This window comes from Enhydra lutris, unplaced genomic scaffold (assembly GCF_002288905.1).
Source record: "Enhydra lutris kenyoni isolate GAN:26980312 unplaced genomic scaffold, ASM228890v2 scaffoldscaffold4, whole genome shotgun sequence".
NCBI classification, from domain to species: domain Eukaryota; kingdom Metazoa; phylum Chordata; class Mammalia; order Carnivora; family Mustelidae; genus Enhydra; species Enhydra lutris.
Window position 1 is genome coordinate 18,977,945 of NW_019154088.1, and position 19,337 is coordinate 18,997,281.

At 40.1% G+C, this 19,337-nt stretch overlaps 1 protein-coding gene across 2 annotated transcripts in view; it reads right to left on the reverse strand.

Moving 5' to 3' along the window:
* Positions 1–3,901: 3,901 nt before the first annotated feature.
* LOC111138628 (aromatase) overlaps positions 3,902–19,337 on the reverse strand; it is a 33,117-nt gene continuing 17,681 nt past the window's right edge. Inside the window, exons 4-9 of one of the 2 annotated variants that reach the window (XM_022490663.1) lie at positions 15,724–15,900; positions 13,532–13,646; positions 9,298–9,412; positions 8,707–8,869; positions 5,755–5,996; positions 3,902–4,554 (exon numbers count right to left, since the gene is read on the reverse strand). In XM_022490663.1, the coding sequence (XP_022346371.1) occupies positions 4,306–4,554; positions 5,755–5,996; positions 8,707–8,869; positions 9,298–9,412; positions 13,532–13,646; positions 15,724–15,900 (1,061 nt within the window). In that variant the 3' untranslated portion in view covers positions 3,902–4,305. The remainder of the gene's footprint in view (positions 4,555–5,754; positions 5,997–8,706; positions 8,870–9,297; positions 9,413–13,531; positions 13,647–15,723; positions 15,901–19,337) is intronic. The other variant, XM_022490668.1, reaches the window with a different exon arrangement.

The following is a 19,337-nucleotide window of genomic DNA, read 5'->3' on the forward strand; positions in this document are numbered from 1 at the left end:
GGGCTTTGGAAGGAGTGGTGGACTTGAGGGCAAGTCTCCCAAACTCCCTGGGTTTCTGTTCTCATGAATACAATGTGGGGCTTCCTGGAGCAATCATACTAATGTGAGAGTCGTCATGAAGCTTAAAATGGGAAATGGATGTAAAAGCATCTGGCACATCTTCTGCCCTCTCTACTGCATGTGAAAATGTTTGAGGGTGTCATGAGTCAACATAACTGCTGAGCAGCATCATTATTGTGCCTATGCTTATTGAGAAGTTGTCCTGTACCAGACACTGTCCTAACAGCTTCACATGAATCATCTCTTATAAGCCTTACAGGAACCTTCTGAAGTAATTATTATCCCCATTGGATTGATGAGAAAACTGAGGTATGGAGAGATTGAACAGCTTGCCCCAACTATACATTTAAGAAAAGGCCAAGCCTAGATTCGAGGCTTTATTGCCTCCTTATTTAGGAGGTCATAGAGCTGAAAGGAATTTAAAAAACCACTTGGGCCACAGGCTCAACCTCTAGGTCTTGTAATTTCAGATCGTCATCATAAGAAATATTTTACTAATACAGTAGTCCACACTATCCATGTGGGATGCCGTCCAAGACCCACAGTGGATGCCTGAAACCACAGATAGTACCAAACCCTATACATACTGTTTTCTTCCTGTACAGACATCTCTATGATAAAGTTTAACTTATAAATTAAGCACAGTAAAAGATTAACAACAATAGTTAGTAATAAAAGAGAACAATTTTGACAACAGATTGTGATATGAGTTGTATGAAAGTGGTTTCACTCTTTCTCAAAAGATCTCACTATACTGTATGAACCCTTCTTCTTGTGATGGTGTGAGATGATAAAATGCCGGCATGGTGAGCAGAAATGAGGTGAGTGATGCAGGCACCGTGACACAGTGTTAGGCTACTGTTGACCTTCTCATAGTACTTGCGAAGGATCATCTTCTCCCTCACTGCTGTTGACCGTGGGTCTCTGAAATGGTGCAGAGTGAAACCATGGATAAAGGGGGACTACTGTAAATTAAAAATACTGAAGTTTGTGAAACGTTTACATTTGGTTATAATAAGAGTGGATTCAAGGTTATTCTTATAGTAATTTTTATAATTATATTCTTATAATGATTCCCATTTGTTTTATGCTTTAAAATGCTTTCTTGATAGAAAAAGAAGGGCAGAGTATACTTAACAGGCTGGACTTGGACCAGGTTGATTTGTGTGAATGCATCCTGTTTGGTTGAGCTGGTGGAAAGAGGGTATGGCCATTGGCTCCCTAGACATTGGCCAACATCTGCAAAGAGCTGCAGAAAAGAAATGAGGGCGTTCACTCAGGTAAGCCCTATCTGTTGAGCCCTGGAGAGTTCAGCCTTTAACTTTGCTTTTCGTGAGCTAAGTCCAACTAAAGTATCACAAATTCCATGTCATTCATTACTTTGACGGAATTTAATTGAGCATATCCTTCTGCAAGTATGGGTGAAAGATTCAGTCACAGAGCCCAGATGATACAGGAGACTGAGGAGGGTTCAGCTTGTATTCTTTCTAGTGGGCCAATGCCATACACTTATGAGAATATTAGCACCTTGATTAGCCAAAGGTGCTATTTAGAAATAAAAGTGACAACTTCCAACTGACATTTCTCAATATGTGGGATGATCCGTATGGCATTATTTTCTCCTTGGATGAGAAAAAAGTGGGATGTCAATGACAGCAGAGGGAGCAGTGTCCAGTACACCTGAAGATAGGAGGGCACAACTGTCTTCATGATTTCACCACAATAGAGTCTTTATACATGCATTTCACTGACAATTTCTTTGAAAACTGGTAAAAGTTGAATCCACAGCACATTCAAGATGATAATTAAGTACATAACAATGAGGCAAAATTCTGAAAACAGGATTTTCAAATATATGTTGATCAACCTAATGAAAAATCAATGATACTCCCAATTCCTTAAGCAAAGCCTGTACAAACATATGAGGGTTGTTAGTACAGACCAAGCAGAATGAAAAGTTGAATGACTACCAGGATAATTTGATTTTGGGAGTCTTCTTGGGTCATTCAAACCAACACTTTCCCTCTTCCTATCCTTCCCTTGTCCCCCACCCCCATATCTAGCTTTTCCCCAGCATATTTTTGTATCTACAATATCTCTGTATAACTATATAAACCTTCCATTTGACTTTGACTGTGTAAACATTGGCCTTGGCTACATGCATACATACAAAATACAGTAGATGTTCCAAGGGAACTGGATGGGCAAAGTATACTGTCTGAAGTCTGTTTTCCTCTACCCTGCAGCTCCAGCTAGAGGCCAAGTAAAGTGTGTGTTTATAGTCATCAAGTGAATTAACTTGGGTACATTAACTATAAAATCCTGTCCTTTCTTACTGGAGTCTGAATTATTTGGATGATTGTCCAGACCTGACTATGGACATATCCAGGTATACAGGTATATTTCTGTGTATGTTTAAGCCATATAAATGATCCATATTGTTCCAAGTTCAAATATTTCCTTCTTTACTAAAACCTATCCTTGAATTCTTAGAATACCTGCCTCCCCTTTACTTGGATTCTGAGGCCACTTAAATTATGTATAAGCAAGAGTGTCTGTTCAGTGATATCCTTCTTCCAGGGTAAATATACAGAATCAGAATGGGGGATTGGGATGGATTACAAAAGAAATAAAAGAGCTCCTACTCTCAAGGTTCTTATACTCTCATTTTATTCTCATCTGTTGTCCTATTACCAAACAATAGGATGAAAAAAATATTCAAATGTTGAGATGGCACTTAACTCAATAGCAAACATTTACTTACTTGTAAATGAGTTTACAATTTTTAAATGGCATTCAGTAGATACAATCATATTGGCTATTAACACAAGTAAAGTGGTATTTGGAAAATTAACTTGTCTACTTGATTCTTTATTTTTTAAAATTTTTATTATTCCTTATTTATTTTAGAGTGAGAGCACACAAGAGTGGGGAGAGGAGCAGAAGGAGAGGGAGAGAAGTTATCTTAAACAGGCTCCACACCCAGCATGGAGCCCGACACGTGGCTCGATCTCACAACCCTGAGATCATGACCTGAACCGAAACCGAGAGTCAGATGCTTAACTGACTGAGCCACCCGGGGCTCCATACTTGATTCTCTTTAAAGAACTAATTTACAAGGTGTGCATTTTATCCGTGGCTATGTATAATGATTCAATAAACTCAATAGCTGTTAAATCTCTGAAGTAACTATTAAATTCGAGGTAGGATAAAAGATGATTGCAAGACCTCTACCCTGACCAAGTTCTCTACTGATCTGTTGCTGTTAACTTTGGAATCACGGAAAGAAAGAGAGGGGGAAACTGTTGAGGGAGAAAGAGGTTGGAATGGGTTTGAACCCACTAGGTTGTGGAATTAGATGTAGATGTAAAGGAGCTCTCCTCTCTCAAATCATTGGGGCCATTGTAAGAGTTCATAGATACCATTATTTAAAGTTATCTCTTGACTAGCACTAGTGGAGCTAAGCAATGATGCAAACATGAAGAAAAGAATTTTTATTTGAATTTGAAATGCACTGGGTGATTTTTCTTTTCCTACAGCAGATGTGTGGTCCTGATTATATTTTACTCAGGCTATTACTAAGTTACTTTATATTACCCAAATCTGTGTCTATTGAAGTGGGATTGAGTGGCTGAGGCATAAATTGAGACCCTGGGAAAGGATAGTCACCTATTTAACTTTTGCCACAGACAGGTCACCTGTGGGTAATCAAGAGTTAATTGAATAATTCATAGGAAACATCAAATGTTGAATTTGTAAGCACTTCTCCAAAGAATATGAATGTCATGGAGCTTACCACTGAAAACTAAATCAAAATACTTCTATTCACATTAGCAGGTATGTTGGGCCCTAAGTACCTGGACATCAGGCTGGCCTTTCTAATGGACTTGAGTGTTTCTGCCCCAGACATTAAAGTGCTCTTGGGGCAGGGCAGTGGAGATTTTGTGGGAAGGAGGACATAAGTTTTGCTGATGACCTACTTTTTCCAAAGCATGTTTTGTGGGATTGACTATTTTCCCTATAAACTCTTGGCCTCTATTTTCTCCGGAAATCTTGTTCTCTGATTTGGAAAGAACAGGTGAGCAATGTCTCCTGACTTGCTGACAATCCATATGAGGTATGCCTATAAAATGGCACAGGCCACCAAATGTTCATTGTGAGGATGACACTACCTGGTAAAGACGGACGATTTTCATGTGAACTACTGATGAGAAATGCTCCAGAGTAGGTACTGATCAATTTTCTTTAGTGTTTGAGGCACTTTTCTGAATTTCTTGGGATAAAAACCATATCCAGCAAGTTGCTAGTTTCATCTGGGTGTAAGGACAAGCCATATGTTTTCCGTAAACTTTCAACACACTCTCCTTGCAATGTCTGCACGTGGAATCGTCTCAGAAGTGTAACCAGGACAACTTTCATCATCACCATGGCGATGTATTTTCCTGCACAGCTACGGGGCCCAAAACCAAAAGGCTGAAAATACCTGTAGGGAACCTATGAAAATGATCAGACAGTTAGCCAGAGTCATGCAGTCTCTCTTTGATTCACCCTGAAACCACCAATTGGTCAGAATGCTGTTATAGGGTCCAAACCATACTGTTCCTTCACTGAGATGCATGAGTGTAACTCAAATAAGTTCTTTTTTTTATCCAGTATGATTCACCCCGTGATATATGCCCAACTTGGACAGTCCCTGCTTTTGCTTTTCACATTAATTTGCTGGGATAAAGCAATGCACATCATGTTATTACAGCCAATGTTAGCATACTCAACTAGGTCTGTGTGATAACCACAGCTTTATTACTCTACTGCATTTCACCAAGGCAAAGATTGTTTTTTTTGTGCAAAGATGTTGACTCCTGGCCCATTAGTGTCAAGCATCCAAATATTTTTAGATATGCAAAAAATTAATGGGGACCACATCTGTCTGTCTTGTTACCATCTGTGTTTACATAGTACCTGGGGCATAGTATATGTTCAATAAATTTTTGTTGACCCGTTGTCAATATAGCATGGGTTGATCACATAGAAACAGAATGAATTAGAGAACTGGATTAATTGGGATCAGATTTATACATCATATGCAAATGGAAAAAGAGGAGGATGAGGGAAATATCTGGAAAATTTTGGTTAATAAACATCATTGCCTAAAATTTGACATAACTGAAGCAGAATCTACACTATATTTCAGTGATAGAAAAAGCTGAAGCTCTTCTAGGTACTGAATTCCATTTAGAATGGGAACTAGGGTTCATTGGGCCATTTGGCTAACCAAAGGCAGACTGTAAAAGCTAAATCTCTTGGTCTCGTTTGATTTCCATCTGAAGCACAACTGGATTTTCCTTTGCTTACGTGGTACCAGAGTTGGATCTACATGGTTACAAAGGGACAAGTTGAAATGGGAAAGTAGTTGGGTTAAACAACATTTGTCTCATGGCAGCCAAATTAAGGGCTGGACCTTTGACCCATTGTGTGGCCACCATGTGGATGCTTCTCAGAGCTGGAGACCCAGCATTGTTGGCTTGAGGACGGTAGTCTTGTCCTAAGCTAGAGGAAACATGTGCTTCTGGTGAGGCAAGAGAGGGAAACAAGTAAATAGAATGAAATGTACATGGTGCAAACACAGACCCAGAGAGGATTTAACAGTTGACATTTTTAAGAGTGGCATGCTTAGTTTTAAAGAAGAGCTCTTACATTCTTTGCAAAGTTTTCAAGAGTAAATTCATTGGGCTTGGGGAAAAACTCGAGTCTATGCATTCTTCCAATATTCAGGATAATGTTAGTCCCCTTTTTCACTGGGTAGCCATCAATGACATCATCCTGTAAGGCTTTGCGCATGACCAAGTTCACAACAGGCTGGTACCGCATGCTCTCGTAGATAAAGTTCTCCACCACTTTTAATTTTTGCATATCATCAATCCTTACATCTCTTTCACCTGTGGGAACAGGTAAACAGGACAAGGAGGTAATGGTAGTTACAATATGTGATGGGCATTAAAACTCCCATAGTTTCCACAGAAAAGTCTTCTCCTGGCTGAAAATAATTTTTTTTTCTAGATTCTAATGTAAACCAGCAACCTAGGCTGAATATGTCATTTGGTTCACAGCATGTTTTATAAAAATTCAGACTTGAAGCTAATTACTATAAAACCTAGGAGATTTCATGGAAAAGTCTGGATTTCTAGAAAAATCAGAAAACCTGGGGATACTGGACCCACATCCCTGCATGACAGTGACGGGCTGACCTTGAGTGGCCGATGAGCCCTTTAGAGGGGCATCCACCTGCAGTTTTATATAGACCTACAGTCTGCTTCAAACTTTTATCTGCCTGGCCTCTGAGGTCTTTGAGTTTGGGATCCTCCTCTAAATTCTAGGACACATTCACTCCTTCTCTAGTCAAAGTGAAATGGTGAATTAAATCCCTTTCAATGAAATTTTCTCGTCTGGTCACCTGTGCAGTCATCTGCCTGGAATGCATCACTGATAGTCCCTCCTTCCATCTCATCAAGTACGACCTATTGCAGTAGAGTGGCAAGAACCTCTCTCCCTACCAGAGCAAAACAGGTGCCTCAGCTAAACTCTGGATGTGCTAGGGTTGACAGATACTTTCACTGTTTCAGATTGGCCTGACACTGGTCAGAGAGGCTGGGATTACTCCCAGAATTGGCAAAGCTTCAGAGCATTCTCAAATGGGTTACCACTTTTGCAGAACCAAAATCAGCCCAGGGTCCTCAGTCAGCTTTGTCTCCTATACAACTATGCCATTCAGAAAAGTTCTCATTTGGTTAGAGAACTGTAACAGCCCTGCACTTTGCATACTGCTTTTTTTTAATACTCACGGGTCTCATGGGGTACATTTATCTGGGGTGGGGTGGATAGAAGTGAAGATGATAGAGAAGATAATCAGAGGCATTCCCTAGGAAGTAATTATATGTAGGTATATCTGGAGGGAGCACGAACACATGGACAAACGGTTCAGCTGCTTTCCGTCTTTGTAAAGGTTTGTTGAAGTGTCAGGGGGACATCATAGGGCACAAACACTTTTCACCTCTCAAGGAAATTGTATTAAATGCTCATGGTTTCAAGAACAATTTTCCCCTTGTTGCCTGAACTCCATCATTCTATGGCTCTCTCTTCACTCCACTGGGCTTCCTTGTTAAGTTCTCTTTCTCCTGCCAGCCTGTGAGCCCTACAGGTATAGGAATAGCTCTGCCTTATTCACTGATGTCCCCCTATGCCTGACCCAGAACCCAGCACCTGACAGGGGGCACATGAGAAGCCATTCTGGAATTGGGGGCTTAGATGTTATTCTGGTTTCCTGCTATCTGTCTTCCCAGGTAATTTCCCATCCACAGCAACACATCTGTAGATACCTTCTCTCACATATTTAACCCTTCTGTGAAATTTCCCCTTTCTGTCAACTATTTCAAGTAACACTCGAATGGCTTTAAAAAGATGGTGCCGCTCTGCAACCAAGTAAGTCTTTTCACAGGGATTGTATAAGGTCAAGAGAGAAAGGTCTTTATCATTACTGATATCTCTTCACATGTCAGAAATGTGTTCCTAAAAAGATCATCTATGTTGGGGAGCCTGGGTGGCTCAGTCGGTTAAGCGTCTGACTCTTGATTTCGGCTCCTTATGATCCCAGAGCTATGAGATCAAGCCCTGCATCAGAACATCCTCGAATGGGTTACTACTCTTGCAGAATCAAAATCAGCCCAGGATCCTGAGGCATCTCTTTCTCTCTCTTCCTCTTCCTCTTCCTCTTCCCACCAACCCCACCCACCCATGCTCATGGTACCTGTGCTTGCTCTCTCTCATTTGCTCTCCCTCTTAAAAAAAAAAAGAAAAGAAAAGAAAAGAAAAAAGATTATCCACATGAAGGACATTCCAAATAAGGAATTCTGGTTTTGTTCCCCAGAAAGCAATTTCCTCCAAATGTGACAGTGTTTGTATGGAAGGGGGTGGCAGCGTGCAGAATGATGCTTAGGCAAAGGCAGAACAGAAAATGTGGTGTCAGGAAGAGCTGAGCAGGGACCTGGTGGAGGGGGAGAGGGCTGGGGGAAGAAGGGTCCAGCATCACTGGATTTGGGGGGAGAGGGAAACTGATCATTCCTGTCCCTTTGTTGTCATCCTCCCCTTGTCCTTCTGCCACTGACTGGAAGTTCATTTGTAAACAGATTGCTTGAAACCCAGAAACACTGCTGTGGATGATAGCCAGTTCCCTGGAAGGACCCACAAAAGCATTTGACCCTGGTAGGGTAGGCAGAACATTTAAGTGCACATTAAGGAAGACCTTGAAGAATATACAGCAAAGTATTAACAGTGGTTCCCCCTGGGGAGTGCAGATGAGGCTGGTGAAGAGAGTGGAAGGGGTCAGGGAATGTCACTTTCTGCTTTATACATCTCTGTGTTATTTAATTTTTTTGCAATGAGGATGCACTGTTTTTATAATAAAAAAAAACACAGTAAGAATGGATTTGCGATCTATCTGGCATAACCAAGTGTGGCAAAATGACTACCTTTATTATTCTCTGGTTGGATTAAAATAAAGATTTTTTTTGAAATCAGATTCTTAGGACATAAAAAGCTGAGGTTCAGAAGGAATTGTTTTCTAAGCTCTATTATTATTTGATAAGTTCTTACCAATAACAGTCTGGATCTCCTTCACTATTGCCTCTTCAACCTTAGGGTGCTTTGCAATGAGAAATAGCATAAAAAACACAGAGACAGACATGGTGTCTGGTGCTGCAACCAGCATTTCCAGTATGCATTGGTTCACATTCTCTCTTGTCAGGTCACCACGCTTCTGAACAATTGCAAGAAGGGAGAAAAGTTAGGAAAGAGACTCAAAGCTTCCAAAAAGGAGGGGAAGGGACAGTCAGGATCAAAAACATCAGTAAAACGAGGTCATAAATATTACACCTCTGTAATTGACATTTTTCGTAATAGTCTTCAGGTGAGATCAGAAAAATTTAACTAATTATCTGTATTTACTGTCTCTGGGCTCCCCCATTTTCATATTTTGTGCTGTGCAGACACAGTAGTTTCAATCTTAAAGGTCAGTCTCACCAGAATGTGCAGTGAGTGGGCTCTTTGAGTCATCATTATAGAAGTACTAGAGCAGATACTTAAACAGCAGAAGTATGCAACAGTTACAAGAGGGGATCTTTACACAACCTGCACACAGTCGAGTACATATATTGTGTGGGAATTATGGTTAATCCAGGTCAGTACCTCAGCAAAAATCAACTCGGTGGCAAAATCCATATAGTCTTCCAGTTTCTCTGCTGTGGAAATTCTATGTCTTTTTTCTTCTATCAGAATTTCCATGGCATCTTTCAAATCCTTGCTAAAAAAGAAAAAAAAAAGGGAAAATATAATCTATCTGCAGTCAGTTAAGACATCTAGAAAAACGAATTCATTTTTTTTAAAGATTTAAAAAAAATTATTTGAGAAAGAGAGAACACGAGATGTGGGAGGGTCAGAGGGAGAAACAGACTTCCCACTGAGCAGGGAGCCCGACGAGGGACTCAATCACGGGACCCCGGGATCATGACCTGAGCTGAAGACAGTTGCTCAACCAGCTGAGCCACCCAGGCACCCAAAAACGAATTCATTTGCCATTTGTTTAAATAAAATTATCTGCTTTAATTGAAGCCTTTAGCACTCATGAATTACTGAATTTAAACTTAATTTTTCGCAAAGATCCTTAAATTACATTTTCATTACACTTCATCTGAAGGAACCAAATTTAGCTATGATTTGTAGGTACTGGTAGCAAAATGAAGGCTGTAACCTCTAGTTAAGGGTTAAAAGCTGGTACCAGAATGATAAATCCAATCATGTTTTCTGATTTTTGATGGGTCCAGTACAGTGTCTAAGTTGAAAAACAAACCCAAAGACAAGTGAAGGTCTTTGGTGTGGGCATGCACTCACCAATTTGCCCCAGGCACCTTCACTTCCTATTGACTCATAACCACCCAGCCCCTTTCTACTTGCCCAACTCTGGAAACAATTGAGTTTGAGATTTCCTGTTCTAGAAAGTGAACACAAGGGATCAAATATTATTCTTGATATTTACTCCTGTACCTTGCAGTTTCTCCCACATAGTAAACATGAAGTAGATATTTATTGATTGACTAGCCACAAGAGTATGTATATTATGTGTGTTTTGATGGTGTGGTAACGGGAAGAGCACCTTGGAAAGAGAGAGTCAGGTTCTAGTTCAGATTGTTCTCTTTCTATGTGACCTATTTTACATCTCTTACATCTCTTTTAAAGTGAAGGGCTCAGACTCAATGAACAGTAAGTCCATCTTAAGATCTAGATTCTGCTGTGCTTGCCTTTGTCTTAAACTGTATGAGTCCACCTGTAAGTGTATTGTTTACCAATCTCAGGGCATGCTATTCTGCATTACCTTACATGTACAATAAATCTTTCTTTCAAAAATTTGCTGATATGGTCACCTGTACACCTTGTGGGTGGTGCTGACATAAATAACCTCTATGTTTACTCCAGCTCAGCAGGAAAAGTAAGGGAACATTCTTTAAGATTCTTCCCACTTTTTGAAGTTTCTTTATGGGCATCTCAAGGAAATTTTTTTTTTTAAGATTTTATTATTCATTTGTCAGAAAGAGAGAGCACAGGCACAATCAGGGGGAGCAGCAGGCAGAGGGAGAAGCAGACTCCCCACTGAGCATGGAGCCTAAGATGGACTTGATCCCAGAACCCTGAGATCATACCTGAGATGAAGGCAGACACATAACCAACTGAGCCACCCAGGCGCCCCTCAAGAAAGGTGTTTGGACATTTGAAGAGGTATTCTTCAGGCTAGTGTAGTAACTGTGTCATTCAAAATGAAGCTGCCATCTATTGTGTATCTCTGTAAGTGTGTCTGTAGATACATACATACCTCCAGAAATACACCAGAGATAAATTTACATTCATTTATTCATTCATTCATTCGTTCATCTACCAGTCCATTTACTCAGCAAATATTTACTGAAACTCTTACTTATAAGGGACAGATACTCACTCAGTTGGTGGGCTGTGAATGCTCATAGCATTCCTACCTGAGCCACGGCCCCTAAATTTAGGTCGAGGAGTTGTTGAAATGCTCTAAGACTATAAATTCATGGAGAATTCCTTGATGGAACTGCAGCCATTCTGACCACCTACGTCCTCCCTGGGCCAGAATTGGGACCTATGAATGTCCATTGGAATCCTCCCTATTCAGGTTAGAAGCTGGTCTTACATAGATGTATGCGTCTGAATTTATATGCCCTTAAAAACTGGGAGAATTGAGTTCATCGACAGTGTTCAGGAAACAGGAAATCTCCAACTTACAAACATGTATTATAAGAATGTATCTGTGGATCTGTGGTTTGGAACTCTGAGCGTATTTTGCATCCAAACAGGTTGGTTAGGTTATCAGTCCAGGCCAAGAACACTTATTTAAGGTGTTCTGTGGCTAAAAAAACCTCAAACTTGCCAGAATAAAAAGTAGAAAACAATACTGCTGTAATATTGGGAATTAAGACAGGCAGAAGTATAAAACTGAATAAATAGGGATGGGAGTAGTTGTCCCAGAATCCTTTCCATCAGTATATTTCTAAAAAAAGTACTGGCATGATAGAGAAAGTCAACTAATACATGATCTCATTTATATGTGGACTCTTAAAACACAAAACCCTAGCTCAAAGATACAGAGAACAGATTGGTGGCTGCCAGAGGTGGAGGGGGGTAAGGGCGGGCAAAATGGCTGAAGGGATCAAAAGGTAGAAACTTCTAGTTATAAAATAAGTCATGGAGACATGATGTACAGCGTAGTGACTATAGTTAACAATACTGTATTACAGATTTGAAAGTTGCTAAGAGTATAGATCTTAAAAGTTTTCATCACGAGAAGAAAGTTTAGTAGTGAGATATAATGGTGATCATTTCACAATATTTAAAATTACTGACTCATGGTGTTGTTTGTATACCTGAAATATTTTATGTCAGTTACACTTTAATTTAAAAAAAATGGCTTTATTACAATGGGCATGGGTGGGAGAGAAGATTAAAAGATTTCTCTCTGTCTTTACTGCTCTAGGACTTAGGATATATAGATTAGTGTACTAACAACCATTGGCAAATATTATATACAGAGGGAATATTGTGGAGCTAATTTCTATAGAAACCTAAGAGAAACCATTATATAGTTTCATGCAATAAGTTTCAACGGGCTTGCTGGCCAAAACCAAAGCCAAACTAATGACCAGGAAGCATAAAATGAGACTCTTCAAACCACTGTCAAATTTGAACATATGGAAGTGATGAATCCTTTATCTCATGGATTCAAGTCACAATAAGCTCTGGTGAAAACTAAATGAAACATATAAAGACCCAAGTGTCCAAATCACCTACTTAATATTCACCAACCGCAGGAGAATATATAAAGCGACATCAAGTTGGCTTCCTTCCTGGAGACTAACATTATTAAATTTCAAAATACACAAACTGGATAAAGTTGGGTCTTCAAACAAGTTTGGGAACTTTTAGAGATGGAGAATTTAAGATCATCAGGGACATCTGGGAGAAGATATGAACAGAGGGAAGGAGAAAACTATCATCTTTAGTGCCTTCTATGTGCCATCCTCTGTGATAATTGCCCATATATAGGCTCTCATTAATCTATATCTCTATTCTGGAAGGTAGATTATATTTTATTTTAAATAACTGCCCAAGGCCAATTAGTTACTAAGCGGTAGAGACAGGATATAAACCAGGTCTGTCTGCCTCTAAACCCCATAATCTCCTCACTGATGGTTAGAGGGGCAGTGTTTAGTGGCTGGCTCCTTACTCTAGAAACCTATTCTTTAGCCTGTAGGCCATTGAGCATTTGTCCAGTTTCTGTCTAGACTTGTTTATAATCAAGGCAAAGCCATTTAATGACAGTTTCAGGATCCCCCTAATATATATGACCAAAAAAAAAAAAAAAAGGAAATCACACATTTTGTTGAAGTCCATTATATTCATTGTGAAAAAATTCTTTTGAGACTACTGTTAATTCCTACAAGTTGAATTATATTAAATTTATTCAGAAGCAACAGGGCTATAAAATGATTTTGTGTTTCCACTTTCCAGATATGAAAAGAGAATTTTTACAGATAATAATGATAGGTTTAGCCAACCCATCTCTTCAACTGAAACTACACTGCCATGTCCTAATTCCAGACATGGGGCTCTCAGACCACCCACTTGGTCCCCTTGTTGAAAAGCTGCCTGGGCCTCAGGCCTCCCTTACTCCGGTCTGGCCACCACGTGCAGCCAAATTGCTGTACAGTGTTTCATCAGCAACTTCATCCACAGCTCCCCTGTGGGTTCTGAAGAGCAGAAAGCTAGCCAAAGAGGCCAACAATAGCAAAGACACAACCCAAAGTCAATCCAATCTCACTGATAAGTTTTCCAAACTTGTGTTACTTACACAGACTTTTCATACTTTTTGTATAGCCAAGAAATCTTAAAGAAGATGTCTGGTTTGAGAAGGAGAGCTTGCCATGCATCAAAATAACCCTGGATTTTAACCACGATGGCACTTTCTGGAAAAACAAAACAAAGAGCAGAGTAGTTGAGCAAAAATGTGAGCCCAAGAAAGTTATCTGAGAAGAGAAGTCCCCCTGTATAGAGTCTCTTGCCACCCTGGGCTTTAGTAGGTGTTTTAGCCATATGAATGCCACTAGACAAACCAACATTAACTTATTCTGCTTGACATCTAAATCAACCAAGTTAACCAGAGTTTGCAAGTTTTCAAGTTTGTGTTATAGACACAGCCTAGAATCTCATGTCACCTCTTTGAGTGTCCAACTCCTTCCTGGTTTTTTTGGACTATGGGAAATAAGAGGGACACAAGTAATTATGGGTGTCATTGGCCTCAATTCTGGTACCTGGGAGGGCAAAAAGCCACATCACTCTCTCCTGGTTACATCTTGATCCAGAGTATAGAATTCATCTTAGTATCCCTTACCCTGAGCCTCATGCATAGTCAACTCCTAATGAACATCCTTTATTAAATTGCATGTTTGGGGAAAGAAAACTCTTGCATTTTTCAAATTGTGCAAGAAGGAAGGGAACAGACGTTTCTTTTCAACTGCTAAATACCAGTCACCATGCAAAATGCTTTACAAAAGAGACCTCATTTAATCCTTACAATCTTGCTAGGGGAGTAATATAGTGTTATCACTTTTTCAGACCAAGAAACTGGGAAGCTGCATGTAGGACAGGCCAGCCAGGATTAGTGTTCCTGTCTGAAGGGGATGAAGCAATGGGTGTGACTAAAAATACTCAGAGTTGAATGGGGCTCCCATCCAAATGACAGTCAGGCATGGTTTCTATGACTTTTGTGGGGAGTAAGTAAAGAGCAGGGGACATGAGGTAAGCAGAGCTGGAGAGGAGAAAAGGAGGCTTATAGCTTATCTGTTCTTCCAAATGTGGCCAGTGAGGCAGCAGGTGTTACAGCTCAGCTGCCTTGGGCCATTGTTAAAATGAGGCCCTGTTCTCGTGCCGGAAGTGTTCTTCCCTCAGACTTGGATGTGGCTCCCGATCTCCCTTCATATAGGCTGATGTCCAGGTGTCCTCCCTGTGCAATCCTTTCCTGACAACAGTCTCTGGGATAGCCACACCGTCTCCCCCCACCCCATGCACCTCCTTCTTCACTTTCTGTCCCCTTGCCCTGCTTCGTTTATTCTTCAGGGCACTTAGTATTGCCTGATGTATTATGTATATTTACTTGTTTCTGTTTATATTGCCACTGGGATGTGACCACCTTGAAGGCAAGGACTTTATCTGTCTTGTTCACTGTTCAGTCCCCAGAACCTAGAACAGTGCCTAGCATAAAATAGGCAATTAGCAAATATTTTTTGAATGAATGCACGAGTCAGCAAATATGCTAGAATTCAGGGGAAATTACATTACGCTGGACAACAGCAGCATGGAATTAACCCAACTGATTAGTGTTTATTTTTTGGTGGTGATAGAGTTGCGTGTATGTGTTTTAATATTTGTTTCTGTAGTATAGCGAAGGGAGTAGCTTTTTGAGTGGGATATTCTTATAAGAGTTGTTATAATGCTACATGACAAACTCCATATATAAAGCAACTTTTTTATAGTAGATACTAAACTAATAGTAGCTCTTTTTATCATTTCCAGCAGCTTCAACACCAGCACCATTATCGTACAGACAGTCAAAATTTTCATGCTTAGTAGCTTTGAGGGAGGACTATATATGTATATTTATGTATATATGTATGTATATCTGTGCATGTGTATGTGTGTGTGTGTGTGTGTGTGTGTGTGTGCATGTGCCCACAAGAATGCTTGGAATTGGTTAAATATATCCATTTGATTGGTGGTAGGGTATATTCATGGCCAAACGAACTGATCATATTTGTCAAATTTTGACTGGGTAGAATCATATTTCCCAGAGCAATGAGGAGATGGTCCCTACTTACAGAAACTTATAAAGGAGCAAGGCAGACACTCTAGGGGGAAAAAAATCAGAAGAATACTTGGAGATGTTTGAATACGAGTGATGTACAAAAGCAGCATTATCTCTCCTTGAGTCTGTCATCCCCTCCATCCCCTTAGTCAATAAAGGGGAGCTTGTCAGTTCTCACATACCGTCCAAGGGGATCCCCAGGAAGAGAACGTTGGAGGTGTCCAGCATGATACGCCGCATGAGGGTCAACACATCGATGTACCCCAGTTCGTTGCTGACCTCCTCCAGCCTGTCCAGATGCGTGAGGACGGATCCAACACAAACGGTCACCATGCGCACAAGGCCTGGGCCAGACAAAGCTGAGGGGAGCATGTCGGAGAGGGAGTCACATGAACTTAGGGACACACACAATCAGCTTAGTTTGGCCTTTTCTGTGTGGAGTTTCACCATACATGATTTTTTTAATTCAATAACTTGGCAGAAATTTTCATGTCTTTTTGAATACTTTTCTGCATTCTCCTAATTTTTTACAAACATGCATCACCTTTATGGGGAAAAGTGAATGAATGAATGAATGAATGAATGAAAATCTTAAAATATTCAAAATTAAACTCTTCTTCATGTTATGGCAAATCACTTGAGAGACTACAAATGAAACATTTAGTTCTTATGGTTGTGAATCACACATCAATGATTTTCCATATTTATTGTATATGTATTTCTCTAAAGAAGGTCTAGATTTGGCCAGGGAGATGTTTATATTTCAACAGGTGGCAGGGTATTGCTATCGAACTACTCAAACTGGCCCTTGACTATTTGATCTAAAGTGCTTCCTGTTTAATTGTGGTTTATGCAGTTCAAAACACTAGTCTTAGAAATTACCCAGAGTGTTCTTCTGTTAATTTCGGTTTCTCTTCAGACTACTTCTAGATTTGTTTTACTCAGCCAAGGTCGTGACAACTAAGCAAATTTTTGTTTGTGTACCAGTCTTCCCAACTGGCTGGGAATTCTTGAAATGCAGTGACAGCCTGCTATTAGCACTGTCCTTCAAGTCCACAGTACATGGTGGCCTTCAAATCCTATTTGTCAAATAGAGGAATGAACGAATGAAAGGATGGGTGAATAAATGAGTAAAGACAGAGTGAACTGGCTCTGCTCCAGGTCATCTGGGTAGCTAGTGGGTCATGTTGGTAGATGATCTGTCTAGAGAATTTAACTCTTAAAGCCTTCCTTTCTCCTATTTTTTTTTTAAGTTTTCTTTAAGAGCCATCTCTCCTACTTATGTCTTTTATTATTCAGACTTACTGTTAAAGTAAGTTTTTGAAATGCAATGAAAAATCCTAGGAAAATTTGTAGCCATAATTCTTTCTTTAAAAAAAAAATCAGTTGTACAAAAGAGCCCCCTGAAGGCAGACTTTGCAAATAAGAAAGGAAGCCTGGTAAGCAGTTCTAGAGTCCTAAGATTTCTACTTATCTATAAAAAAGGAAGGTTGGGTTGGTAGCATACTTTCTGATTTTCATACTTTCTATCACATTCCCAGGTGGGATTCCTTAATATTCTTTAATGATTCAGCCCTTTGTGCAGAAGGGTTGGCTTGGAATATCACTGGTGGTTTCCTCCTATACCAATGTATGACTTGCCTCTCTGTCCAAGAGCTGGAAGCCACGTTTCAACCATATAAGCAAAATGTAATATCATTGCTTATAGGCAGTGGTCTGATGTGGATATAATTTTAATTTTTAAAATGTGTGAAAAAGTACTGAATCTTATCCAGGTTAAAAAAAAAAAAAAAAAAGTAGAGCAAGTAATCAACGTAATTCCTTCACTGTGGAGAACTCTTCTGGCAGTTTCAGGAAATACAAGCTATTTTTTGCCCCTCCACCTTCATCTCTCCAGGATGGGCCATTTGCCTAGGCTGCTCTTCATTATCTCTCCATAGGTAAGCCCAGGGAATCAAAGCCTTCATTAATGTTACTACTTTAGATACCAAAATGTACTCCCAAATTTCTTTTTTTTTATTACGTTATCTTAGTCACCATACAGTACAACATTATTGTTTGATGTAGTGTTCCATAATTCATTGTGTGCATATAATACCCAGTGCTCCATGCAGTCTGTGCCCTCCTTAATACCCACCACTGGGCTCATCCATCCCCACGCACCCCTCCCCTCTAAAACCCTCAGTTTGTTTCTCAGAGTCCATAGTCTTTCATGGTTCATCTCCCCCACCAATTTCACCCCCCTTCTTTTTTCTCTTCCTTCTTCTAATGTCCTCCATGCTATGCCTCATATTCCACAAATAAGTGAAATCAAATGATAATTAACTTTCTCTGCTTGACTTATTTTACTCAGTATAATCTCCTCCAGTCCCATCCATGTTGATGCAAAAGTTGGGTATTCATCCTTTCTGATGGCTGAGTAATACTCCATTGTGTATATAGACCACATTTTCTTTATCCATTCGTCTGTTGAAGGGCATCTCGGCTCTTTCCACAGTTTGGCTATTGTGGCCATGGCTGCTATGAACATTGGGGAGCATATGGCCCTTTGGCCCATATGGCCTTTTTTTCCACTACATCTGTATCTTTGGGGTAAATACCCAGTGTAATTGCAGGGTCATAGGGTAACTCCAAATTTCTGCTATATCAGGAAAACTAATGAAAAACATAACTCTCAAGGGAGAGTCAAGAAATGCCTGGGTGGCTTAGTCAGTTAAGCGTTTGGCTTCAGCTCAGGTCATGATCTCAGGGTCCGGGGAATGGAGCCCCACTTCAGGTTCCCTGCTCAGTGAGGAGTCTGCTTCTCCCTCTGCCTCTGCTTCTCACTCATGTTCTCTTTCTCTCAAATAAATAAAATCTTTAAAAAAATGCTTGGGACTCTCATTGATTACTAAAAATGTCAGACACAGCAGGGAACTTCTAATAAGTAATTAGACCTCTAACTTTTTTTTTTTAAAAGACCTCTATTTTTGGCATTTAATATGGGTAGTTTTATAATGTTTTTATTAGAAAATCTGATCTTCTATATACAATGTTTATCTAAAAAAAGTCACAAAGAGATGTTCATGTCATTCTGCTTAAAATCTTGAATGACTTATTGTAACTTTTGAGATAAACTCAGCTTGGTGCCTCCCCTAGGCCTCATGCCTACATGTGTCCATCACAGGCACAAGGGCCTACTTATGGACATACAGTGCTGATCCACCCTTCTCTGTCTTGGAGTATCCTGTTATTTCCTTCTGTGGAATGCATCCTTGTCAAACTTTCTTAATGTAGATAGCTTTTATCTTCTTTCAAAACTTACTGCAAGCATCTGCTCCTGAAAAAACCTCCCATGACCCTTCAGAATACTTTAGATGGCCCATTTTTTCTATGTCTTGTAGCACTCTGCACACACCTCTAGCATAATATATCACCTAGGATAATATTTGGTGATATGATATCTGCCCCTCCCCCTATTATAAATTCCCTGAGGGCAAGGACCATGTCTTGACTATCATTGTATTCTGGGTACTCACTAAGTTTGTGGCAATTTGTTACAGCAGCACTAGGAGATTAATACAGTGGGGTCTATAGTAGAGTTGTACTCAGCCTTGGTGATGGGCAACTCTGTAGAGAGAATCAATGCTCAGCTGTGTCCGGCATAGATTCTCCCAGTCCAAATAGCCACATGGGAGGCATCCAGGTTCACTACAGAGGCTGGCTGGAGGGAAGAATGTTGCATGGTCAGGCCTAAGATCCATCTAGCCCCAGATTCTATCACTGACAGTGTTGACAGGGCATGATTATCTTCCTT